This window comes from Gopherus evgoodei, chromosome 3 (genome assembly GCF_007399415.2).
Source record: "Gopherus evgoodei ecotype Sinaloan lineage chromosome 3, rGopEvg1_v1.p, whole genome shotgun sequence".
In the NCBI taxonomy this organism is placed as follows: Eukaryota; Metazoa; Chordata; order Testudines; family Testudinidae; genus Gopherus; species Gopherus evgoodei.
Window position 1 is genome coordinate 102,949,879 of NC_044324.1, and position 27,518 is coordinate 102,977,396.

Sequence of the window (27,518 nt, forward strand, 5' to 3'; positions counted from 1 at the left end):
AATGCATGTATTCCAGTAATGTACATCTATACAGGCAACTGTTTAAGTTGAAACACAAATTTCAAAGTTTAATGACAGAAAAAACAAACTAGTCTTTATGTACTGAATTTTCTTAAGATCTTTTTAAATGGCATGGATATCTTTGAAGGTGTATTTAATGTGTATTTCCCTTTAAATTAAAGAACTTCTGTGCCTTGTAAATGAATGGTAGGTCCTTCCCTGAGGTACCTTTGGATTTAATTGAATGGTATGGAAGACATGGGCTTTAGCAGCTCTTGTTTTTTCCATTTCTAAATCACAATTTGTTGCTTAATCCCTTGCGTATAGCACACTTCATTTAGCTCTAGACCACAAATCCTTTGTTAATCAGCCCCTAAGTGTTTAAAAATATGCAGCAGCAGAAAGTACTGTGTTTCTAATTGGATTACAACGGCTATGCTTTGGAATGAGATTGCATTCAGTTGTGTATTCTTATACACTGACTTTTATATATGTTAAAGTTGCTTTCATAGTTAATTGAAGCATTATTTTTTGCAATAAAATAACACAATAATGTAGCCAGAGGATGTGTGCTTATTACAGTGGTGTCCATTCTATGTGTTTCCATTAAAAACTTATTCTTGCCGTGGGTATTACTATGAATTGTGATAAAACTTGGCATACAGGTTATCTTATATATTTTTCTAAAGACAGATTATTTATTATTTTTAAAAGCAAGTGCAGTGTCTGTGAGAGAGAGATCCCTGGAAGGAAAGCCTCTATTCCACTCAATAGCCTGCATTCTTGCTGCTTATGCAGTACCTTTCGCCACACTGTCCCACCAATATACCTCAACCCTGACCTTGGAAGGACTGCATGGAGGCTAGTTCAATCTCCATGTTCATTCAGTCTTTAACATCCCTGCTGAGACTTCCAATAAGGGTGTTAATGCCAATATTGATTTATTTAGTTAATACATTGTTCAACTGCTCATTGCTGTAGTATTTCAACATTTCACGTACAATGATTTTATCCACATAACACCCCTGTGGAGGTAGGGAAATATTATTACCTCCACTTAACAGATGGGGAACTGAAGAATAAAGAAATTAAGGAACTGATTTTCAGATAAGTTGAGCAGCAACAACTCTCACTGAGTTGGGATTCTTGATCACAACACCTTTGATAATGAGGCCTTAAAGTGACTTGCTCAAGATTGCACAGGAAGGCTTTGGGACAGATGGGAACAGAACCCAGATCTCCTGAATCCCAGTCCAATGTTTTAATACTATGACATTCATTTCCCTCATGTGAGGTTTTCTGTGATAAGAACATCTGTCCTGTAGGAACTAGAATCCAGTGGGAGTTGGGAATGCTCAGCATCTCTGAAACTCAGGCAATTAGCTTTTACTGGGGCCTGATCCTGTGCACTATGCTTGTCTAAAGGAGGATAAAAGGTGTGCTGTAAGGATATGTTCATTAACGGGTACTAACAACACATTTTTGATCCTAAACTAGACAAAGACAGTTGACTTCAATGACAGCTGGATCAGGTCATGTATGAAATGATGACTTGTGCTATTACACTTCCTTCCCTGTCTAATTTTTAAAAAATAGTCCATTCCTTTCACTCTGAAAGGCAGTTTTTTCTTATATTTTAAAATTTATCCTTTATAGGTAAGACTGAGCAGTACACGTAAGGAAGTAGAATCAAATTCAGTCATTGTAAATCTTGATAAGTTCATGTTTTCTCTTTTAATCAATCAATTCTTGCACCACATCCACACTCATTCCCATAAAGAACACACTTGGGCCCCCAAGTCTTGGCACATAATGACCTTTCTAATGAGTTATGCCCAGGGCAAAGAAGAGCCTGGGTGTTTGTTCATCCATAGCCTTGAGTAAATCTCTAGAAGCAACAGCACTTACGTGGGACTTTACATCTTCAACACACAAGGGGGGCTATGGTTGTTGTGCTTGAGTCAAATCTCAGCCTTAATAGTACATTAATATATGGATTTGGGTTTACTTTTTCACCTAATTGTAATGATTGATTGTGATATCAGGAACTTTAACTCCAATATAAACTGAATTGTCTTATATCATACACCATACAAACGTACTACAAAATTTAAGCCCCTACTGGAAATGATCATGCCAGTGAGATTTTTTTTATCCCTTATGATTCCATTTAAAAATCCTGCACATTTTGGTCAAGTTTTTGCATAAACCAGGAAGGGGTAGCTCCTCAGCTGAAGTTCCACTGAAGTCAACTGTTTTCCATTTTAAAATGTTTTAACTGTGTACTTTTAGTCCTAAACACAAAAATGTATATTAAAAAAACCTACAAAATGAATAGTTACCTGATTTTCATAACAATTTACTTTGTATGGCTGAAGACTAAAACTTTATTCTTTAGTCATTTTATTGTGGCTGGGTTTTATAGCTTGTTACGTAGCTGAGCCATAGTAGCTTCAACCTTTTCTGAATATCCTTGATTTTGTGGATTTAAGTCAAACATTTAAACAATCCTTTAATATGCTTTTGTAAATTACCTGTGATGGAGTGAAACCAGACATGTGGAAAGCTGAAAAGACAAGTGGCAACTCAGCCTTCAGCAACATCTCAATGTAGTGAGCACTGCAAAAATAGATGGGGTGAATGCCAGATTCTGCTGTGTCAATAGGTAGGTGTACCTGACCAACAAAGCAAACAACAAATAATAATTGTTACTTACTATAAAAGAAAATGTATGATTTTACTTTAAAAGATACTACTAAGTAAGTAAATATTCTTTGGTACCAGAAGCAGGAGAAAAGTGTGGTAAAATGTGTGGAAAACTTTAAAGAGAGAAACTGATACAAACATGTTTACAAGATATTTATCTCGGTTGACAGCCCAATTCCTTATTACATATATGGTTTAATGAATGTTACCTTTGTGAGTAGGAAGTGTAATTCCTCCCCCCATCTGTTGCCCAATCAGACACACAGAAACTGTTGTTTTATAAATGAAGGAGCAGAGAATACAAGAGGGTTTCTTTCTGCAATCCTATATAGGGGGTAGAAAATTGGACGGAGCTGTCATGATTTGCCCAGGTATGGTGTGTGTATGTGGAGGGGAATATATATGGAAGGTAGGAGTGAAGTTCTATTTGAATGGGAGAAGGGAATGAGAGGTTACCAGTGTGGAATGTTCTGGGTAGACGGATGTGTGGTTTGTAAGTAATGTGTTTTTGACTTGGGGAAGATGTGCATTCCTTTGAACTTTTCCTTCTTTCGCCTTTGGGTCCTGGCTCACAGGAGGTTGCACGTATACTACAATCTCCTACTCCATATAGTAACACCTCAGTTGGGATTGGGAGTTACATAATGGGAGAGATTAAGATTCCTGTTTGGGGCAAGAAGGAGGTAGTGGTGGGTTCTGGATTGTACGTTAATGTTTTGTTAGAGCTAATTAACATTTAATGTGGGGCTCTTTAGCCTAAAACTGCTTTGTACTTTTGCCTGGAAGTTCCACACTTGTTAATTTAGCTATGAAGATACCAAACTCCTCAGTATGGAGGATGGTCAGCACAAACAGACTCACAAAATGAAGCCAACCTTCTCAGTGCTGGAACAGCTGCAGAACTGGACCAGGTGCTACGTACTATAAGTGGGAATATATAAAACATCCTCTTGAAAAAGAGCTAGAGAATCATCTAACAAGCCCACAATTTTCTAGTGACTGACTTTAGCTGATAATGTAATTTACACCAGTCGCAGAACTTGACAAAGTACAATACCTAACCAAGCAAAAAAAGATTTTTTAAAATAGATGACATTATATTTAACAAAGGATGAAAATTATAGAGCTTGCGTAACTAGCTTGATTTAAATACATAAATACAAAAAATACTAAACGCATTTTAGTATTTTTCTGTACAACTCTGATATTTTGTGCGGTTTATTGATTTTAAAATACAACTAAGCTGATAATCAAAACAATGAACTTGCACAGTGTAATAATAATAAAAAAGGCCACTCAATAAGTACCTTCTCTCTATACAAGGAATTTAACACAACTAATAAAGTTTACTTTATTGCCAACTTTAACATTCAATAACACTGCCATTACCATTAGTCTACTCGTTATTTCACTGCCTTTAAACAACCATTTGAACAAACGTCAAATCTGTATATTTATTTCTGAGAGAATTTTAAGGGACAGGCATTCAGTTAGAGGATATTAATGAAAAGTGAAACAACAACTCAGTAAAACTGATAAATATTCCTTTTAAAAATTTCAAAGCCACTTTTAAAAAGAAAAGCTTTTAAAGTCTTACAGAAACATGCAATCTTCGCAGCCAGAGAAAAGCTGAGATGAGAAGATTAGAAAATTGCTGAAGAAATGTTAATGTTTTCTCTGTCTCTCCTGACATTATCAGAAATACAGACGATGCAAACCAGTCATAGCCAGCATAACCTTCCTGCAGACAACCTGTAGGAGAATGTTAAGGAACTCTGACAAACAACCAACTACTGCTGGCATACAAGCACGTTTCTTTTCTCCGAGGAACAAAGAATCAGCTAAATAAAAAAACAAACAAACAAACAAACAAACAATAGATTAGATTGTGAATCACAACAAATCAGGTATTTAAAAAAAAATGCGATTCTGAAAGTTAATATAACAATTCAAACAGAACAAGATGTGTAGACCTAGGGTCTTATTGCAGAAGCTTCAGTGTTGCACCAGTGTAGCTACACTGAAGATGGTTTCTTGAACATAAAAAGTCCATTAACATTAAATCAGTATAAAACTGGAGTAAAATTAACTGTGATAAATTAGGCCCCTAGACTTTGAACTGTCTAATTTTCCTCTCCGCAAAGTCCACATAATTCTTCCATGACCCTTGGAAAAACACAAACAAAACCACCAAACCTAGGTGCTTGAATGTTTATTTTAAGTTAATGCCAGTAGCCCAACACCCATAAGTACTTTTATAACAGTAAACAAGTGTGTGCATGTAATAAAGAGGAGGGTGAAAAAAAACATTTTAGTAAGAAAACAGGTTGCAGCTTCCAAACTTCCAAGGAGACATAAAACAACAGTAAACATAAAAAATTGAAAGGCTTTAAAAATGAAGTATATTTTGCCAGCGTCCTTAAATATTTTATAAAATAATAAATCAAACACGTTACTAGGTAAGATATCCTGTCAAAGCACTTTTTTGTTTTGTGTTTCTTTTATACAAACAAGTAAAATACACAATTATATGAAAAAATGTTAGCTCAAAACCTTAATGCAAATCAAATTATAATTACAGATGACTAAATGTTCAATATTAATAATATTATCATCAATATTACAGAAGAAACTAGCAGACCTAATGGGGATTAGAGCTAATTGCTGAAAGCATACTGAAAGACATGATTCTGCCCCAAAGAGCTTAAAATTAAAACCAGACAAGACACACAAGCAAGTTTAATAATCAAATGAAAGAAAAGGATGAGGGTTGCAGTCAAAGATCATATAGTTGTTCTGTCAAGTTCACATTTTAGTGATAGAAAGGTTTCATAATAATGGATTTTTCTTTTGTGTGTGCACAAAATGTAATGAAAAATACTATGTAGTCTGCACCACCACCAGGAATTCAAAGAACAAGATAAATGAAAAATTTCTTTGACAGTTCAACTGTCACTAATGTCCTAGTCAATCTAACTTGTGTCATCAAAAAAGGATACGAAGTGAGGACTTTACAGATGTTTGCTGTTGTTTCAGAAATTTGTCACAGTCCATTAACACCAGGCACAGATCATTTTCAGCACCATCTTTCAGCAAATTTAAATATTTACCATACCTAATAAAATAAAATTTAAACAAACTTAGATACTTAAGTTTAAATAAAAGTAAAACATACAATATCTATTCTTTAAAAACAAGAACACATTTTCCTGGATGCATTTCATATAGTTCTAGAATTTATGAAACGTTGAGAACTCATAGCCCTATATGTCATTAAGAGTATACTGTGGTTAGGGCAGGGGACTCAAACTGGTGAACTGGTCTAGATTTTATTGAAGGAGCACAGCAGACATTTGTTACTAAGGGCTTGTCTACATTACCCGCTGGATCGATGGGCAGTGATCGATCCAGCGGGGGTCAATTTATCGTGTCTAGTCTAGATGCGATAAATTGACTGCCAAGTGCTCTCCCGTCGACTCTGGTACTCCATCAGGGCGAAAGGCACAGCCGTCGACTTTCCGCAATGAAGACACCATGGTAAGTAGATCTTCAGCTATGTTATTCACGTAGCTGAAGTTGTGTAACTTAGGGTACGCTACATTTGGAATTTCAAAGAGCTGCCCCTGCAGCGCTACGGCAGCGCTTTGAAGTGTGAGTGTAGTCGGAGCGGCAGCGCTGGGAGAGAGCTCTCCCAGCGCTGCATGTAAACCACATCCTTTACGGGTGTAGCCGCCCTGATTACACTGACGCTTTACAGCGCTGTATCTTGCAGCACTCGGGGGGGTGTTTTTTCACACCCCTGAGCGCGAAAGTTGCAGCGCTGTAAAGTGTGAGTGTAGCCATGGCCTTAGACTGAAACACTCCCCTCCCTCCCCCACCGGCCTAAGGTTTGCAATCTATTATAGGAGTCTCATTATATCCTCAGCTGTCCCTGGACATTCAGATTGCAGCCATTGACAAAACTGCATTTTTTTTCAAACTGCACTGTGCTAGAAGGCCTCAACCATTTGTTTCAGACACAGACCTTGTTTCCATTATCCATGTCTTTGTGATTTCAAGATAAGACTATTGTAAAGTCCTACATATGAGGAAATTCTTTAAGGTCATTTGCAAATTTATGCCTCAAACCTTCACATACTTATGCAACCTCGCTCACATGAGCTCTCCTATTGACTTTAATAGGATTACATGTGTTTAAAGTTAAGCATGGATGTGATCCTTTGCAACGTCTGGGTCTGAAATTCCTATAGAAAGTGGTATAGAAATTTGGTAAAGAAATAATCTGCTTAATCTGCAGCAAGGGAGATTTAGGTTAGATATTAGGAAAATATTTCTAATAGAAGGATAGTCAAGCATTGGAATACAGGGCTTTGGAGCGGAGCCCGGACCTGGACCATGGAGCAGCTCTGGAGCAGTGGAACTGCAGGTTTTTGCCTGGAACGGAGCCGGAGCACAGCTCCAAAGCCCTGTTGGAATAGGCTTCTAAGGGAGGCAGTGGAATCTCCATTGTGGGAGGTTTTTAAGAACAGGTTAGACAAGCACCTGTCAGGGACGTTCTTTGTCCTGCCTCAGAGCAGAGGGATGGACTAAATGACCTCTCGTCCTTTCCAGTCCTATATTTCAATGATTCTATAATGTTAGTTTAGCTGTAAATCTTGCTAAACAAGTTACAATTAGCCTTTAGAACAATAATGAATAACCTATTTAATTTGTTGCAGATAGTTTAATCATGTAGTAATACCTATTCATCTTTAAAATAAGAATTCATTCTCTCAAAAATGATCTTTAGATTTAAATGGTACAAAACGTTGAGTTGATGGATTAAATATCATTAAAGTCATCGCAAAGAAACCAAACAAACTCTACAAATACACAAGGGAAATATTTTAATACAATGTACCTGACTGTCATTTTAATGCCAAGCTGCTGCACAGATGAAAGGCTTTCATTCTTCACATTTGCATTATCAGCTAAAAACAAAAGAAAAAAGAAATATAAACATGTAAAAAGTCTGCATTATAATGATGATTTTAATTGAAAATGGATGAAAGTAATATTTTTACATATTTTAATGCCAAGTCCAGAACACTGTTTTGTATCTGAAGTGCTGTCAGTAATCTCTGCAAAGATTATTACAGGAAACTATATACAACTGAACCCTCTGATTTTTTAATCTAAAAAAGATGTTTGAAAACAAAAAGCAAGTATGTGCATGTTTCTCATGGTCACAACCAGCCTTCAGCACAACCGGAACAACAACTAATTGAGGCCTTACTTGTTGATACCTCCATTCTCAGCATCATATCCTCTCTCTGGCAGGTGAAACAGACAAAACTGGAACTCCTGGCCCAATTGCCTCCCTTCCAGCAGTTTGAGACCTCACAAGTATAAAGCCAGCCTTGTTTTCACACACAGTGTTCTAAATCTCACCAAATATATTAAAAACATTGAACTGAAAGGGACCTACAATTACTTTCATAATTTCTTTAAAATGTTTTTGTGGAAACAGACAAACATGGCTACCCCTCTGATACTTGTTCATTATTTATTATTCTGCGTGACTGTAATATACACATCTGCTTTATGCACTTTGTATTGGATTAAAAAGCTGTAAAGTAGAGCAAAAAACTATCAAATCTGGTGCATTAAAACTAAGCATCCTCTATAAATGTTATTTTTTCATACATTTAAATCCTAAATGTAAAAGACCTAACAAAAGGATATTCTCTCACACACTCATTATAATCAAAGACAAGTGTAGGTTCCTCAGCAAACAATTAGCACATAATAAATGTTCTGAGTGGGAGAGGTCCAGGGTCTAACAAGTTCTAATTTTAATTTTCTAGTTTCGTTTCTGTTCCTGGCTAGAAAGTACTAATAAATTTACACTAAGCAAATTTTTGTCATCTATCCAGTGGATGGCATGATTCTCTTAATATATGTGATTGTTTTTCACATTTTTAATATATCTCAGCAGAAACCAATATTTACCTTTTTCCCAGAATGTAAGTGATAATTCTGTGATGGATCAGATCACTTTCTAATTTGATGGGTATTTTCTCCCATTCCACTTGAACAGGCATAAGAAACTAAAGTAAAGGACCTACTAATACCAATTTAAGTGAGCTCTCTAGTTTCCTTGTTTGCATACAAGCCATGGACACCATTGCACTAAAGATAAAATATTTACAAGCTGGGAGAGGTGAAGCCCTGACTTGAATGAAAAAGGTTAAGAAGAGAAACCAAGAAAATAAGCCCTCCATTTGGCTCAGAGGAAATAGATCAAAATGTTATTGAAAGAGTGAAGAAAACACAATACAGGAAAATTACATTTAACAAAGAAGAGAGACAGTTCAATGGTAGAACAGTGATAAGAAAACACAAGCTGTGTATTAAAACATTAATAAAATATAACCATCAAAGAATGACGGCCATTAGAAACTGACCTCGTCCATCTGTGAAACATCATTTATAGATAAGAAAAATCATTTGTTCTCCAAGCAAGACAAGGTCTTTCTCTAATGGTCTCTAAATAGCAAACCCACAACAATAGGAGGAAATTATTTTTTTTTCCAGGCACCCAAGTCAGAATGCTTTATGAAATTAGGGCCAATGATACTATGAAATATGATTGCATCAAAGCCCAGAATCCGAGACTCTTTCTCAATTTACAACAGTGAGTTATTATTGTCCACTTGGTATTCAAAGAACATAATTGATTTCATTGATTTTATTTGCCTTTTATTCTCCATTGTAATAATTTCTTAGTTGCTGGAAAATATTTTTCCCTTTATCATATTCCCTTTTATATTTTTCTCTGCATTTTAAAAGAAGATAAAATTAACATGGGGTTTGGATTTAATAACAATTCCACATTATATAGGACCTTGTCAAGCCAAAAACTCTTGCTTTTGTGTACTAGCTTATCTGATGTAATCATAGTCCTGAACATAGTGCAGGTTAACTGCAAATCCAGTGCTAGCAAAGGGAACATAAAACTTGTACTTTCCACCCTATGTAAAGAGTCATGACTTTTCATTTTTCAGTTAATCCACTGGAAGTGAAGATTTAACAAAACAAAACATTTAGAATCCAGAGGACTATCACCATCTACTTAAAAAACAGGAGCTATAAAACCTTAGTGTTCTTTTAAGATTACCCAAAATTGTATGGGATACTTAAATATTGTAGATCACAATCCACGGACAACAGGTGGATTATTGTTCTTGGGAAGAAAGATTGACTGTGATTTAAATGAAGTCCAAACTGTGTCTGATTCAATATGCACAATTTAATTTTCCACAAAACTGATCTGACAGACATTTATCAATAAAACTTATCTTTAACTATCTTGAAACACTATGGTTTTCAACACTCAACCATCAAAAGATCAATTTTCTCAATAAGAACATGATTTCTCCTCAAACAAAAGGCAGAACACCTCTGACATGTCAATTTGATGGAGAGGTGATACAGGAACAGTAATTAAACAGTAGAAAATAGGCTATGAAAGCATTTTCCTATACGTCAAATCCAGCGAAAGAATTAAACATAAGGGACAGATTCACTTTCCTCTCACAGTTCATAGGAAAAAAAGAACTATACTGAACATGCGTAATCCTATTTTTTAAAAGAATGAAATGTAAAATAGATGTTACTTAATCCATGTAAAATTTTATGATTTGATGGATGTCAGAATTCCACACATACATCCTTTAAAAATTCATACTGAGAATAATACAATATATAGCAATAAAAAAATCAGATAATCTTTCCCACTCTATGACACAGACTGGACAATTTATTAGTAGGGGAGAGAGATTTTTGAAATACATATGTTACGTGCTCTTTGAATGAAAATACCCATTATTTAGTGCAATCCAGTTAATTAAAAAAATACAATTTTCTTCAGAATATCTTTATAAACCAAGGACAGAAGTCATCCCTGGCAATGAATAGTTTAGCAACAACCAGAAAAGGGGATAAATTCTACAAGAGATTTTTTTTCTTCTTTTTTTAAAATCTGAAAATATTTTTATCATCTGTACCTCTCACATCTAATTTCCAAGAATACCATGTTGCCAAGTATCAGAGGGTAGCCGTATTAGTCTGTATCCATAAAAACAACAAGGAATCTGGTGGCACCTTAAAGACTAACCGATTTATTGGGGCATAAGCTTTTGTGGGTAAAAAACCCCATTTCTTCAGATGCACAGAGTGAAAATTACAGATACAGGCATAAAGATACTGACACACGAAGAGAAGGAGGTTACCTTACAAGTGGAGAACCAATGTTGACAAGGCCAATTCAATCAGGGTGGATGTAGTCCACTCTCAATAATTGATGTGGAGGTGTCAATACCAAGAGAGGGGAAAATTGATTTTGTAGTGAGCCAGCCATTCCCAGTTCCTTTTCAAGCCCAAATAATGGTGTTAAATTTGCAAATGAATTATACGTCTGCATTTTCTCTTTGAAGTCGATTTTTCAAGATTTTTTTGTTGAAGAAGGATGACTACTTTCAAATCTGCTACTGAACATCCAGGGAGATTGAAGTATTCTCCTACTGGCTTTCGTATGTTACCAATCCTGATGTCTCATTTGTGTCCATTTATTCTTTTACATAGAGACTGTCTAGTTTGGCCAATGTACATGGCAGAGGGGCATTGCTGGCACGTGATGGTATATATCATCAGTTATTGGGAGTGGACCACATCAACCCTGCTTGAATTGGCCTTGTCAACACTGGTTCTCCACTTGTAAGATAACTCCCTTCTCTTCACGTGTCAGTATATTTATGCCTGCATCTGTAATTCTTACTCTATGCAGCTGAAGAAGTGTTTTTTTTTTAAACCCATGAAAGCTTTTGCCCAAATACATCTGTTAGTCTTTAAAGTGTCACCGGACTCCTTGTTGTTTTTTTTTAAGAATACCATGTCTTTTTCTTTCTTACTACAGATTCCACTGGCTAATAAAGTAATACAACTGTGCAAACAAAATAAAAAAAACCCATGAACTACTAGCAACCGTCAGACAGCAGACAGAGAAAGCAGAATGACTGTACTGATAGGTCTGGCATGAAAAAACAAGCAAGAGTAGTTTGTAACAAAAATTCTTGCTGACTTAAAGACTAGACTGGATAGAACTGACAGTTTGTTCCATTAAACTGTCTGAACAGGAGACCTAGCCTGAAGATCTTGAGATGTTATCTCTTAGTTTAGTGGAAACTAATCAAGTTATAAAGGTACCAACCACATCCCTCTTTAGCACACTGCAGTGGCCAATTAACTGAATATGAATAAATCCAGTTATTCATTAAGTCATGCATGCTTATCTTCCAAAGCTACAACAGCAGTCAGGAGCCTAAAGATTTACAGTACCAAATAGCAATGGAGGTTATGCTTGGATACCAGTCTCCTTGCTGATAAAAATATAGCTAGTAAAACTGATAATGACTGAAAGACAAGAACTTTCTAAAATTATTATAATAATTTCTGAATGAAACTGTGCAATAAGTTGTATTGTATTTTAGTGCTGGGGAAAAAACAGACAGTTTACTATTTAACTTAAATTAGTATTAATTTCCATTTCATATCATTCTGCTTCATAACATCTTCACTAGTCTATCTCCTCTACAGTTAAACTGGAAAAACCTCAAGTTCAACAAAGCTATTAGTTGCATTGACAGCCATTGACAGCAACTCAGACATTCTGATCCAGATTATCACATAAATTGACTCAGCTCCACTGACTTCAGTGGAATTACACCAGTTTACTCCCACATAAGGATCTGGCTTTCTCTCTTTCCAGCAGGAGGACTGTGTGGTGGCAGCAAGCTTATCAACTGCGGTTTATTAGTATAATTTAGTATTAATAATACAGTCAGAAACAGGGCCCAATGTCTTGGTTCTGTATGTAGACAAATATGTTTAGGGCCCTACCTATATCACAGCCATGAAAAATGCATCAGACCATGAAATCTGGTCTTTTGTATGTGTTTTTACCTTATATGATACAGATTTCATGGGGGAGACCAGTGTTTCTCAAATTGGGGGTACTGACCCAAAAGGAAGTTGAAGAGGAGTCACAGGGTTATTTTATGGAGGGCCACAATATTGCCACCCCTTACGTCTCTGCTGCCTTCAGAGCTGGGTGGTTGGAAAGTGGTGGCTGTTAGCAAGGCACCCAGTTCTGAAGGCAGCGCCCTCCCAGCAGCAGCACAGAAGTAAGGGTGGTAATACCACATCATGCCACCCTTACTTCTGTGCTGCTGCCTTCAGAGCTGGGTGGCCAGAGAGTGGTGGCTTCTGACTGAGGGCCCAGCTCTGCAGGCAACAGCACAGAAGTAAAGGTGGCAATACCTTACCATGAAAACCTTATTTCTGCACTGCTTTTGGCAGTGGCTCTGCCCTCATAGGTGGGCTTCTGGCCAACAAGTGCTGCTCTCCAGTTGCTCAGCTCTGAAGGCAGCACTGCTGCCAGCAGCACTGCAGAAGTAAGGGTAGCAGTATTACCCCCCCCCATAGCCTTGTGATCCCCCACAACTCCTTTTTGGGTCAGAACCCCTACAATTACAATACTGTGAAATTTCAGATTTAAATAGATGAAATCATGAAATTGATGATTTTTAAAATCCTATTACCATGAAATTGACGAAAAAATGAATTTGGTAGGGCCCTAGATATATTTCCTGATAGCAGGAATTTGTAATCTAAGACAAACAACATAAGAAGGTCAGTGTGGTTGCAGTTTAACATATATTTGTATTTTTTATTTTAAACAATTATAAATAAAGGACCAACCTCTTCCCAACCTGTCAAGCTATCATTAATTGGCTGATTTCTTATAGACATTATTACATAATCCACATTCATGTTTGATATTTACCTCTTATACAAAAAAAAATCTTTATTTGTATTACATGTGGATTGATTATTTTGGTGGGTTGTGTTAGAATCTTGCTGGAACTCTCTTTATTGATACCTCTCCTCTTTCCCCACTATGCAACACCATGACAGAGCTCACAAACAAGCACAGCTCCAAGGCAACTAAGTGTTCCATTTGTGGGGCAGCTACTGAATCCTCAGCAAACACGGAATTATGCCTACCCTGTTCTCAGCTCATGAATCCATAATCTGCCAGAGAAAAGGGTCCCAAGTCTGATGCAGAACAAGGCCTCCTCCACACGACATAGCCAGGATTCCACAAAATGGTACATGGAACACTCAGGGTGGCCTCTACTCAGATTAGAATTACACATAGGGCTAGTCAACATGGGGGAAAAGCCCACAGTAGGTGGTATGCAGCAGCTCCCTGCACAGTCAGAGTGTGCACACGGGAGTTAGTGCAGAGATGCTAATGGACTTTAGGGCACCGAGGGCACACTCCAGAGTGCCTTAACTAATGATTTAAAGTGCATTTCTGCGAAAATCTCTTTACAGAAGCATAGCAAGGAGCAGAAAAATTCCCCAGATCTTCAGTTGGATACTATGTAATCTTGGCAAACAGACATCCACTCTGAGTCCCAGAAGGAACTGCCTGCCTTAAGAGGTTTCCCCCCAATATTCATTAATTTTATGTCTCACAATGATTAAAAACCAAGCAAGTCTGTTCTCTTTTCAGATCCATTGGTGTATTGGGACACTTTTAGAAAACACAAAGCTTCCCCCATCTCCGAATGGCATGTGGTTCCACTTAAGAAATAATAAAATAAAGCAAAAACAATCTAAAAGCACCCCTAAAATAGAATCATTCCTCCCCAATAAGCTCCTTCCTGAAAGCGGACACATTTTCCAGTTCTAAGCATCAGCAGATATAACCAGACAGAGGATTTCTTCACCTTCCAAACATGTAAACAATACACTAAATGGTGATTGCTACTTAGACATCCTGCTGGCAAAAGTAAAAACTAGAGGGAAGAAGAGAAAGATCAAAACCAAAATGAAAATAACAAGTTATTTTAGGTAGTGGTTTTCGTATTTTTTATAAACTATTATTTATTTCAAAGTTAGAAAACCTAGACCAAAATCGAAAGAGAAAATAAACAGTTCATTACATTTGATAAGTTTCAGGATTTCAAACTCTGATGGCTAAGGCCACTAAGGTCAAGAATCAGTTTCAATGGAAAAGGAAATGACCAATACCATCTGAAAGAGTTTTTCCCCAATGATATCTCTTGATTGGAAATGCTAAGCATACTCTGAAGCAGGGGTTGACAACCCTTCAGAAGTGGTGTGCTGAGTCTTCATTTATTCACTCTAATTTAAGGTTTCGCTTGCCAGTAATACATTTTAACCTTTTTAGAAGGTCTCTCTATATAAGTTTATAAACTATTGTTGTATGTACAGTAAATAAGTTTTTTAAAATGTTTAAAAAGCTTCGTTTAAAATTAAATTAAAATTCAGATCTCATCAGCTTACTGCAGTGGTTCTTAACTGGGGTGCACGCATACCCTGGGGCAGAGCCGATGCACGGATATTTTGCACCCTAGGTGAAACTTCCACCTTGCACCCCCCCATTTGCACATTGGTTCATTGTGGGTAAATCCCAATGAGCCTTTATAGACCCCAGGGGCCAGCCGTGGGGCCAGCCATGCCCAGGGGGTGCTCCCCAGACCAGGTTCCCCACTCCCCACCACCTGAACTCCACCGGAGGGTTCACACTCCCCCCGCGAGCCCTCCCCTCTCCACTCCACCCCAGTGGCCCCCGCCCTAAGTCCACCCACTGGCTTTGCTGGGCTTGGGCCACTGCAGCAGCTCGGCAGGGAGGAGCCGCCTTCTGGAGGCACCGGAGACCCAGAGTGTTGCGCGTGCGGCAGCAGCGAGCCCCAGCCCTGCAAAGGCGGCGGTGGCATCACTTTCGGGGAACAGCTGCGGCCCCCCCACTCCTCCTGCCCAGGCTGCGGTCTGGCACCCCCCCGGGGGACTCTTACAAGCTGCAGTGGATGTATACGGGCACCAGCCCCCATGCGCCCCCAGCTTCCCCCTCGCCTAGGGTTACCATATTTCAACAATCAAAAAAGAGGGGAGAGCCCTGCCCTAGCCCCGCCCCCATCCACTTCCTCCCACTTCCCACTCTGACTGCTCCCATCAGAACTTCCAACCCCCATTCCTTGTCCCCTGACTGCCCCCTCCTGGGACCCCTGCCCTTAACTGCCCCCCAGAACTCCACCCCCTACCCTAGTCTCCCTGCTCCTTGTCCCCTGACTGCCCCCTCCTGAGACCCCCCCCCCTAACTGCCCCCCCCGGACCCTACCTGTCCCGACTGCCCCAACCCTTATCCACACCCTCACCCCCAGACAGACCCCCGGGACTCCCATGCCCCATCCAACCAGTCCCTGCCCCGACAGGACCCCCAGAACTCCCGACCCATCCAACCCCCCCGACTCCCTGACTGCCCCCTCTTACCAAGCCCATAGCGGTCAGATGCTGGCTCCATGTGGAGGCAAAACATGCTGCTGGGCTGCTTCACGCACAGCCCCTCCCCCGCAAAGTGCTGAGGCAGTGTGAAGGGGGAGCTGCGGGAGGGGCAGTGGCGGCTTACACTTCTGGGAGCTGCAGAACTCCAGCACAGTGAGGGGGGAGCCCGGGGGCACATGCCCAGACTGAGGCCCAGTGCCCGCCCTCCCTGGGGGCTTCTGCAGCGGTTGCATGCGGGCAGCAGTCCCTGTGCGCCCCATGCCCCGGAGGCTCACACTCCCAGGAGTCACAGAACCCGAGCGTGGTGAGGGGGAAACCGGGGGGCATGCCTGTTGCTGATCTAGGGTCCTGGCCGCTAGCATCGCTCAGCCTCCTGCTGGCCTGGGGTTCTGTTCACTCAACCGGCAGCCGGCTGAGCGGGGCTGGCAGCCGGGACCCCAGCTGGCAGCTCCGTGCCAGGTAAAATCGACACACATGCTGTAGGTTGCTGACCCCTGCGAGTCTGAAGAATGTGTGTCTCGTGTCTCTGGCAAGAATTGGATTCACAATTTGTCCTGATGCAATGACTTAAAGAACACAAACTTCGAACCAACAAGTATTCCTACCAGTAGTGAAGGAAATTGGTTGTGCACTTACTAACTGTAAAGGTTTATTTACTAAATTAGGTTTCATAACATTATACTTTATTTGAACTGATGTTAAATTTTGTGCAAGGATATCTTTAGCTGTCTAGGTATTAATACGAAGTGGCAGCGCTAAATGGACAAATTGCTAATCAACATCTTGAGCCACACCCACTCACCTCTAAAGAGGAGAGACAACCAAGTATTTTGGACTAATGGACTATGTTCAGAACAGAAATAAATGATTAGATAATAAACTTTACTGCATACTTTATGGTATTGAGTACAGGCATTCCCTCAATCATTCAGCATCAAATCAGGTTCATACAACAAAACGGTTTCAATATGCCCCTTCCCTTTGCCCCATTTTGTTTTTCCTTTGTTCTTTTCACTCACCATTAAGAGATTAAAAGGCTGCTGTTGCAGCCACTGAATCATCATTCGTGTTTATTTTTCTCCTCAATAAAGTTGACTAGACATCTAAAGGGCACTTTTTAGTTAATAGTGAAATAATTCAAGTTTAAGAAAAACTATTTAAAGTGTTGGCAGATTTAATACCACATGAGATATGGGTAGATTTCTGTAGTTTAAGATGAACATTGTTCTATCTACACATCTCTCATTTAATTAGATATGGAATTATGAGATATGCCATGCAATTTAGAAGTTAACCTTTAATTTTTGGATTACTTAAACTACACCCACAACTCTTTTAGTAAAAATACAAGATTGCCCATCTGATGGCTAATCTGTTCAAGAACTTGCTCTAGAAAAGAAAAAAAATGCATGAAGAAACAAACATAAATTTACAAATGGATTTTAATATAAAGCCAGGTGTCAGGCTGAAGCCTTGTCTAATGTGAAGTGAATTCTATGCTCTGCTTTTGTATGATTGAGCAATTGTATTATTGCTCTCAGAAGGCTTTTCTAGTTGCAGATTATTGAGCTTGGACAGCCCTCTCTGCATATTCTCACTTGTGGGATGCACTTCTGTGCTGCTGTGTTTCAAGAACTTTCTTGAAAAGCTCTGCCCATTGTGAGTTGTGGAATGGGCATGGGAATAAAAGCTAGCACAAATGTCCACCCTTCACCCCCTTCCACAGCCTCAGAGGTGGGGAAATGTTGCTCCAGCAGTGGAAAGAAACCCCTAGTGCCACTTTAAGGATTGCCCCCTTTTCCCTCCCTCTCTTCATGGATTTGGAATGGAGGAACAGTGGGGAAAAGGGGACTCCCTAAATTATTGGCAACACTGAAGGGAGCAGCTCTGTGCACCCAAGATGAGGATTTAAAACCTCTTTACCATCCAGGGGCATCATTCTGCACCCTAGTTCTAAAGATCCCATTACAGTCCTTGGGTAGGATGCCTCTTTTGAGACCCTCTCCTATTCCCGAGTGCATGTATTTCAAGTAGTAGCCCCATGCCTCCACTTCTTTTTAGGGTGGGTCTCTGCAATCCAACCACACTCCAACTGCATCTCCAGCTTACACCTCCCTGGTTGCCAGCTGTATTACCTAGTTTCCTAGTAGGTCTAAGTGGGGTTGGACCAAAGTTCTACTTTAGGAGCCTCTGATCAGCAATCCAGTATCCAGTGACACAGAAACAGTTTCCCCAAAACAAAGTATGATTTTTTTTGTCAAACTGGTACACAGAGCTTAGAGAGGTAGGTTTAAAGTAACAGAGACCTATATGCATATTGTCTTAACTACACTTGTTATTCCCCTCAAAACCCTAGTCACAGCTAGTCACAGCTGTGCCTTGGTGCCCCTCCATTCTCTTTGCAGACAGGGCAGGTAAACAAAACAGCCTGGCCCGCCAGGGGCTTTCACTACACAAGCAGCGATCCCAGTTTGAAAAACACTGCAATAAGGGTTCAGGCGTTTATGAGACTCTACTCGCCAAGCCGTGTCTCACCCTCTATGCTGCTCTTTATACCCAAGCTAGCTGCCTGTATTCTCCACATGACTATAACTGCAGATGTAGCCTTTGCATCAAATTGTATCTGCTCCTGAGCAGGTAGGAGGAAAGGAACAGAGGACTGGCACTCAATGCCTCAGCCCACTGCAACTGTGATGGAGGCAGCCATAATGAGGTTGCTTGTACTTCCTGCATGTAAGGAGAGGCTGCTAGAGCTACTGGCATATTCCAAGAAGGGCATGTCTGGCTGGGGGTTGGGCTAGGAAGTCAGCATTGGGACAAAGGGAAAACTACATCTGTGCTACAAGTATAGGAAGTGACTGGGGTCTCCTTTCCCTTCTGGAGATGCTATACTTCCCCCTCCACCACCACTGCAATTTCTCATTTCTTGCCCTGCTCAGTGCTACACTTGCTACAAGAACCATGGTTTAGCTCTAGATTATTCATTTTTTAGGTCAGAGGAAAATAAAAGCAAAAAGGAAAGTACCAATGGCAGCAGGAGGATAGAGAGAATTCATTAACTTGTAATGCCATACTATGTGCATGTGCTCTCATCTGAGTACAAATCAGAATCCATTTTCAATGCTGATAATAAAAAGTTAACTTCAGTTAAGATTGTGTTGCTGTTTATAATTAAGTATTGCAACTGCATAAAGATTTATCGGTTATTTTTTCTCCTCTGATCTTTAAAGGGATAACAACCCAACCTAATTTGATTTTTTCAGATTTGCACATTTTACAATAGATTGAAATCCTGAGGGAGTCCACAACAGATGGATGATTGTGTTATTCTAATTTCAGCTATCTAAGGGCTGTCATTTTTTTTAAAGATAATGAATTTCTTATTTCAAGGAACATGATAAACACTGAGTATCCATGCATTGTACTGAAACTATTTTCATACAAATTGTAGCTTCTGTTTATTAAAATAAAACATCTGGCTTCTGTTAAAGCCTCTGTTGTTCAACGTTCAAATCCCAAGGAGTAATGTCAGAGGGAGGTTGGAGCATACCACCATCCATCAGATATTCTGTGAGCTTCTTTGGAGGTGGGGGTGGGAGAGCTGTTTGGGAAGAGATGTGATCCTAAAATCTACTTATACATTATTGGTTATATATTATATAGTAATTCTTGTGGAAGGTCTGTCTTCTTATATTTTTGTTTCTGTAGATTGACTGATTTGTTTTTATTTTTTTGCGAACAGGGGCTGCTAACAGGGAGTTTCGCAAGGGAGTTCTCCAGGTGAAGGAGGAGCAAATACAGCATTTGTGGGGTAAGTGACTGTCTGTAGTGTGTGTTTGTTTGTGTTTAGGGGTTACTTGCTGTGTGCTGAGCTTGTGTTTGTCAGCCTGTTTGTTTGTTTGTTTGAAGGACCGTGTGCTGTGGCTGGCAGTTGGAGGCTGTGAGCTTCAAACGAAGGTTTGAAAGTTAGAAGCCTCTGGTAATTGGCTGAGCCTTAATCAGTGGGCGGGGCATTCACTCAGGCCAGGGCTTTATAAAGTCACGCACAAGCGACCAGGGAGTGCTAACAGGGAGTTTCGCAAGACAGTTTGGGAAGGGAGTGGAAAGGGAGTGGGGATCCTTTGTCTGTGCCCCTTTAGTCCCCTTAAAACCTATAAACCAAACTACATTCAAAACCTATTTCTTTAAACCACCCTTTCATTAACTAGGAGACAATGCAGGCAGAAGACCTGCAGCAGAGTGGGGGCTATCCAGTTTATTGTGCTGAGTGTAACATGTATGATATCCTGCCCTGTGGCCTGGTGGCATGTGTGTGCAATTGGTGCAAGGAGCTCCTGGCCCTCAGAGACCACATACAGACTTTGGAGGCCAGGGTGGCGGAACTGGAGGAGCTAAGAAAGGCAGAGAGGTATGTTGATGAGGCTTTCCGGGACACTGTAGAATTGTCCCATCTCCGCTCAGACAGCCTCTGTGCTGTTGAGGAGGAAGAAAGGCCCAGGGAAGCAGAGCAGTCAATGGGAGTAGAGGGAAACCTTCCCATAGTTGGGATCCTCCTTCCAGATGGTGCTGAGGTTGCCTCTTGCACTGAGGATGCCTCCCCGGGGGAGGGAACTCCAGTTTCTAGGAAAAGGCATGTGTTAGTAATGGGAGATTCGATCATTAGAAACATAGATAGCTGGGTTTGTGATGACCGGGAGAACTGCATGGTGACTTGGCTGCTTGGTGCGAAGGTTGCGGATCTCTCGAGGCATCTAGACAGACTTATGTGTAGTGCTGGGGAGGAGTCGGTGATCGTGGTACATGTAGATACCAATGATATAGGGAAGGGTAGGAGAGATTTCCTTAGCAGCCTAAATTTGGCTTCCAGGACGAGACTGAAATCCAGGACCTCTATGGTGGCATTCTCAGAAATGTTCCCAGTTCCAAGCACAGGGCCAAGTAGGCAGGCAAAGCTTCAGAGTCTCAATGCGTGGTTGAGACGATGGTGTAGAGAGGAAGGGTTTACGTTCATTAGGAACTGGGGAAAGTTTTGGGATGGGGGGAGCATATACAGGAGAGATGGGCTCCACCTAAACCAAAGTGGAATCAGACTGCTGGCACTAAACATTAAAAAGGTTGTAGAGCAGTTTTTAAACTAGGTGATGGGGGAAAGCTGACTGCTGCAGAGGAGCCTGTGGATCGGACACAGACTTCTCTTAGGGGAGAGTCTGATGATAGAGAATCTCCAGAGTATAGTCAGGAGCAGAGGATGGAAGAGGATAATGTAAGGGCCAGACCAGATGATAAACAGTCACATAAAAAAGAATCTAGCACAACAGAAAAGGGCAGACAAATAAACAGGGACAAGTTTTTAAAGTGCTTGTACACAAATGCTAGAAATCTAAATAATAAGATGGGTGAACTAGAGTGCCTTGTGATTAACGGAGGATATTGATATAATAGGCATCACAGAAACTTGGTGGACTGAGAGCAATCAATGGGACACAATCATTCCAGGGTACAAAATATATTGGAAGGACAGAACAGGTCATGCAGGGGGAGGAGTGGCACTATATGTGAAAGAAAACGTAGATTCAAATAAAGTAAAAATCTTAAGTGAATCCACATGTTCCATAGAATCTCTATGGATAGAAATGTCATGCTCTAATAAAAATATAACATTAGAGATCTATTATCGACCATCTGACCAGGGCAGTAATAGTGATGATGAAATGCTAAGGGAAATTAGAGAGGCTATCAAAATTAAGACCCCAATAATAGTGGGGGATTTCAATTATCCCCATATTGACTGGGAACATTTCACTTCAGGACAAAATGCAGAGATAAAATTTCTCGATACTTTAAATGACTGCTTCATGGAGCAGCTGGTATGGGAGCCCACAAGGGGAGAGGCAACTCTAGATTTAATCCTGAGTGGAGCCCAGGAGCTGGTCCAAGAGGTAACTATAGCAGAACTGCTTGCAAATAGTGACCATAATATAACAACATTTAACATCTCTGTGGTGGGAAGAACATCTCAACAGCCCAACACTGTAGCATTTAATTTCAAAAGGGGGAACTATACAAAAATGAGGGGGTTAGTTAAATAAAAGTTAAAAGGTACAGTGACTAAAGTGAAATCCCTGCAAGCTGCATGGGTGCTTTTTAAAATAGAGGCCCAACTTCAATGTATACCCCAAATTAAGAAACACAGTAAAAGAACTAAAAAAGAGCCACGGTGGCTTAACAATCATGTAAAAGAAGCAGTGAGAGATAAAAAGACTTCCTTTAAAAAGTGGAAGTCAAATCCTAGTGAGGCAAATAGAAAGGAGCACAAACACTGCCAAATTAAGTGCAAGAGTGTAATAAGAAAAGCCAAAGAGGAGTTTGAAGAACGGCTAGCCAAAAACTCCAAAGATAATAACAAAATGTTTTTCAAGTACATAAGATGCAGGAAGCCTGCTAAACAACCAGTGGGGCCCCTTGACAATCGAAATGTAAAAGGAGCACTTAAAGACGATAAAGTCATTGCGGAGAAACTAAATGGATTCTTTGCTTCAGTCTTCACGGCTGAGGATGTTAGGGAGATTCCCAAACCTGAGCTGGCTTTTGTAGGTGATAAATCTGAGGAACAGTCACAGATTGAAGTGTCACTAGAGGAGGTATTGGAATTAATTGATAAACTCAACATTAACAAATCACCGGGACCCGATGGCATTCACTCAAGAGTTCTGAAAGAACTCAAATGTGAAGTTACGGAACTATTTACTAAGGTTTGTAACCCGTCCTTTAAATCAGCTTCGGTACCCAATGACTGGAAGTTACCTAATGTAATGCCAATATTTAAAAAGGGCTCTAGCAGTGATCCCGGCAATTACAGACCGGTAAGTCTAACGTCGGTACCGAGCAAACTAGTCAAAACAATAGTAAAGAATAAAATTGTCAGACACATAGAAAAACATAAACTGTTGAGCAACAGTCAACATGGTTTCTGTAAAGGGAAATCGTGTCTTACTAATCTATTAAGAGTTCTTTGAAGGGGTCAACAAACATGTGGACAAGGGGGATCCAGTGAACATAGTGTACTTAGATTTCCAGAAAGCCTTTGACAAGGTCTCTCACCAAAGGCTCTTACGTAAGTTAAGCTGTCATGGGATAAAAGGGAAGGTCCTTTCATGGACTGAGAACTGGTTAAAAGACAGGGAACAAAGGGTAGGAATTAATGGTAAATTCTCAGAATGGAGACAGGTAACTAGCGGTGTTCCCCAAGGTCAGTCCTAAGACCAATCCTATTCAATTTATTCATAAATGATCTGGAGAAAAGGGTAAACAGTGAGGTGGCAAAGTTTGCAGATGATACTAAACTACTCAAGATAGTTAAGACCAAAGCAGATTGTGAAGAACTTCAAAAAGATCTCACAAAACTAAGTGATTGGGCAACAAAATGGCAAATGAAATTTAATGTGGATAAATGTAAAGTAATGCACATTGGAAAAAATAACCCTAACTATACATACAATATGATGGGGGCTAACTTAGCTACAACAAGTCAGGAAAAAGATCTTGGAGTCATCATGGATAGTTCTCTGAAGATGTCCACGCAGTGTGCAGAGGTGGTCAAAAAAGCAAACAGGATTTTAGGAATCATTCAAAAGGGGATAGAGAGTAAGACAGAGAATATCTTATTGCCCTTATATAAATCCATGGTACGCCCACATCTTGAATACTGTGTACAGATGTGGTCTCCTCACCTCAAAAAAGATATTCTAGCACTAGAAAAGCTTCAGAAAAGGGCAACTAAAATGATTAGGGGTTTGGAGAGGGTACCATATGAGGAAAGATTAAAGAGGCTAGGACTCTTCAGCTTGGAAAAGAGGAGACTAAGGGGAGATATGATAGAGGTATATAAAATCATGAGTGATGTTGAGAAAGTGGATAAGGAAAAGTTATTTACTTATTCCCATAATACAAGAACTAGGGGTCAACAAATGAAATTAATAGGCAGTAGGTTTAAAACAAATAAAAGCAAGTTCTTCTTCACGCAGTGCACAGTCAACTTGTGGAACTCCTTACCTGAGGAGGTTGTGAAGACTAGGACTATAACAGTGTTTAAAAGAAAACTGGATAAATTCATAGTGGTTAAGTCCATAAATGGCTATTAGCCAGGATGGGTAAAGAATGGTGTCCCTAGCCTCTGTTTGTCAGAGGATAGAGATGAATGGCAGGAGAGAGATCACTTGATCATTGCCTGTTAGATTCACTCCCTCTGGGGCACCTGGCATTGGCCACTGTCGGTAGACAGATACTGGGCTAGATGGACCTTTGGTCTGACCCGGTACGGCCATTCTTATGTTTTTATGTTCTTATTTTGGGCTGATTCTTTTTTTACACACACCTCCATGGGCTAATTCCTTAAAAATGCACTAGCTGGTAGGGAAGAAGCCATTCCTTATTTTTGTATTAAATATTAGTATTTTTAAGACTTGGTTGAGATTGTATTAACAGGCTAGTGAAGGAACGACAGTATCATGTAACACAAGTAATACAATTAGTCTTGGTCAAGAATCAGTTGTCCCCTTTCTTAGAAAATTTTTTCCAAAAGACCTTCGGACAGAGGATCTTGGAATGGCTGGATATTAAGGTGGTCATTCATTATCAGAAAAAAGAACAGGAGTACTTGTGGCACCTTAGAGATGGCTGCTACTCTGAAACCATTCATTATCAGATCAGAGAGTGGCAAACTTGATATCCAAGAGATAAGGAAACTCAGTTCTTAATGATCATGGGTTTCTATTTTTATTTCATTATTTTGCCGCTGGAACCTAACATTTAAATTTGTCATGGAAGCATATGTCCTGATTCCCATTTCATTCAGCACTGGAAAAAAAAGTTACAAACCTTGAAAGCTTTCAAGAAACAGAATTGCTTTCTGCTGGCCCTACTCATTTCACAGCATATGAAGGGAAAAGAGCTTACTTTTTGCCCTTAAGTGTATTAATTTGTAAGCAGAGACTGAATGAGTTCTCCCCTGACAGCTAGCTGGGAGGAAGAGAGACTTCAAGAGAAAATTATATTTATGAATGAATCCCACCTTTCCAACGGAATCTAGGGCTTACATCTAGATCTGAAAGATCTTGAGACAGAACTTTAAAATCATGAACACACCTACTGTGCCTAGATATCCAGCAGATAGAGAAGTGTTGCTCAAAGTGATCAACTTTGGCTGGTGCTGGGTTACAAAATCAGTTTAGTACTGAATGCAGGGGTAGTGAAATGTTATGAGTGTTGTTGTCTTTATTGTATAAATAAAGGGGAGCAGAATTGTGCTTAACCTGTCCCAAATGAGGGGGTCACCCTCAGCTGAAAGGACCTCATTAAATCAGGGGCTCTAATGCCAGACCCCTGTGAAAGTAAGAGGGTGGGGACAGATATCCCAGCCAGGAGGTGCAGATTCTCCCTCAGGATCCCCGGTCTGATTTTACCTGTTCTTCTACACTGTTCAAAGATAGAGCTAAACAGGCTCCATCAGGAGCCTTCTGTTATTTTAAGTGCTCAAAAGAGCTGACAATAACTTGTAGTGGGACAGCATATCTGCCTAGCCTAAGAGCTGAAAATCACCGAGAGCTGGGTGAAACCTCAAGAGACTGACCTGCAGGAGTCATAGTAGCAAGGTGGCCAGCAGAGAGGAACTACAGTTAGTGGGATGGCCCGAAGAGAGGAACCACGGCTGGCAGGGCAGCCAGACAGAGCAAGTGGTCAGATGGCGAAGCAAGCAAGCTGCCTTCTTCCCCGGGTAGGAGGTGAACTCACACACATGAACCTCTGAGCCCTGGCTCCTCACAGATCAAGGACAGCCACTGTGAATGGTGTATGAGGAGAGAGCAGAGAGGGGCACAGAAAAGAAACTTTTGGCTGTACAAATCAAGAACATGAAGCAGAAGACACTGCCCCATGTACTCTGGGGTGGGTGTCCTGCTCACAGTTTTATGATTATGAATCATGCTTGTAGCATTTTCCCTAATTAATGTTAGGTGACTTCACTCCTTTCAATTTAAAGTTTCTTTTCTACACTCAGTGCTTGTGAGTGGGGAAGTTTTGTCTCTCAGAGGAACCCAGGGGTGGTGTGTAATTTTCCCAGGTTACTGGGTGGGGGCTTGAGCTGGTTCTGTATTGTATTGTTGAAAAGGAACCTCTAGATATTGAGCCCGGCCCTGGCTGCTGCTGGCTCCACCTGTCAGAAGGGTTACACGTGACTTTCACACTTCCGTATGTCACAAAACTGTCTAATACTATCTTCTTCATAATCATAACAAATGTTTTATGACCTAGACGGAGTGGAGGACTTTATACAGGGCAAGAATAAGAAATCTAATAAAATTAGGAGTATCACTATTTGTGACAATGGCACAGATACAACTGTGGAAAAGAGACTGATAAGAACTAATGCTTTACAGATTAATGAATTCTGAGAGAGCCTGGTACCAGTAATGTTAAGGAACAATATAATGTATACGTGAATGTTTGTTTTGAGAACTGAACATTCAGTCATGTTCCAAGAATGTGTGTCTAACTTTGCTTTGTTTATAAGAATGATTGGGTTAAAATACTGCTGGGAAACTCTGAAAAGGGCTGTCATGCAGCCTGAGTTGTTTACCATGGAAAGAGGAAGTGTAAAACCCAAGGTAACCCAGAAATGAGGCCTTTGCTTTTGTCAGTTTTGTTTTCTTACTGTGTCCATACTTCTTTACTTTTTCCAGTTCTGAGTAATGAATATAACTGGGTATAAAGTCTACTGAATTCCCAAGCCTAACATGCATTCTAATATTTCCCCTGGCTATCCACTCTTTCTGCTGTACTTTGACATGTGCAGGAGAAACTCCATCATATCTAAAAATTGATCAGAATTAGGCTTGTCTTTTGATCTCGCTTTCTAACCTCCCACACTTCAGAGAGACCAGGATGCAGTGCCTGCTTGAAAGACTTCTCTCTCAGGAGGAAGCTGGTAACTATTATCCAAACCTCTTTCATTCACAGCTTTACTGTAGGGTTTTGAGAATAAAGCCTAAAATATATGGTTTTGAGTGGATAATTAAATTATACTGTAGTCCTGGCGTTTCTGTTCAAAGTAATGCAAAATCATACAGTAATTCTACATGCATTTACATAATTCTATACATCATTAAAACTGCGATTAGAATCCAAGAATATAATATATTTAGATTGGCAATATACTACTGATAAATTGGCTAGGCTTGTACAATTTTTCACATGCTTATAGCTGTATCGCTTGCTTACTAACCCCTGGATTTATTCTAACATTCCAAATTCCTGAGCAGCTTTTAAAGCGTGTCATTTAAAAAAGAAAAATCAGTCCATCAAGGAAATATTTCTTCTCTCTCTCCAGAAATGTGGAACAA

At 40.0% G+C, this 27,518-nt stretch overlaps 1 protein-coding gene across 1 annotated transcript in view; it reads right to left on the reverse strand.

The window, feature by feature from the left end:
• TBC1D32 (TBC1 domain family member 32) overlaps nt 1-27,518 on the reverse strand; it is a 164,245-nt gene that overhangs the window by 20,937 nt on the left and 115,790 nt on the right. The window contains 4 exon segments of the mRNA XM_030556208.1: nt 2,535-2,675; nt 4,304-4,458; nt 5,706-5,821; nt 7,607-7,676. Of these exon segments, the coding sequence (XP_030412068.1) occupies nt 2,535-2,675; nt 4,304-4,458; nt 5,706-5,821; nt 7,607-7,676 (482 nt within the window).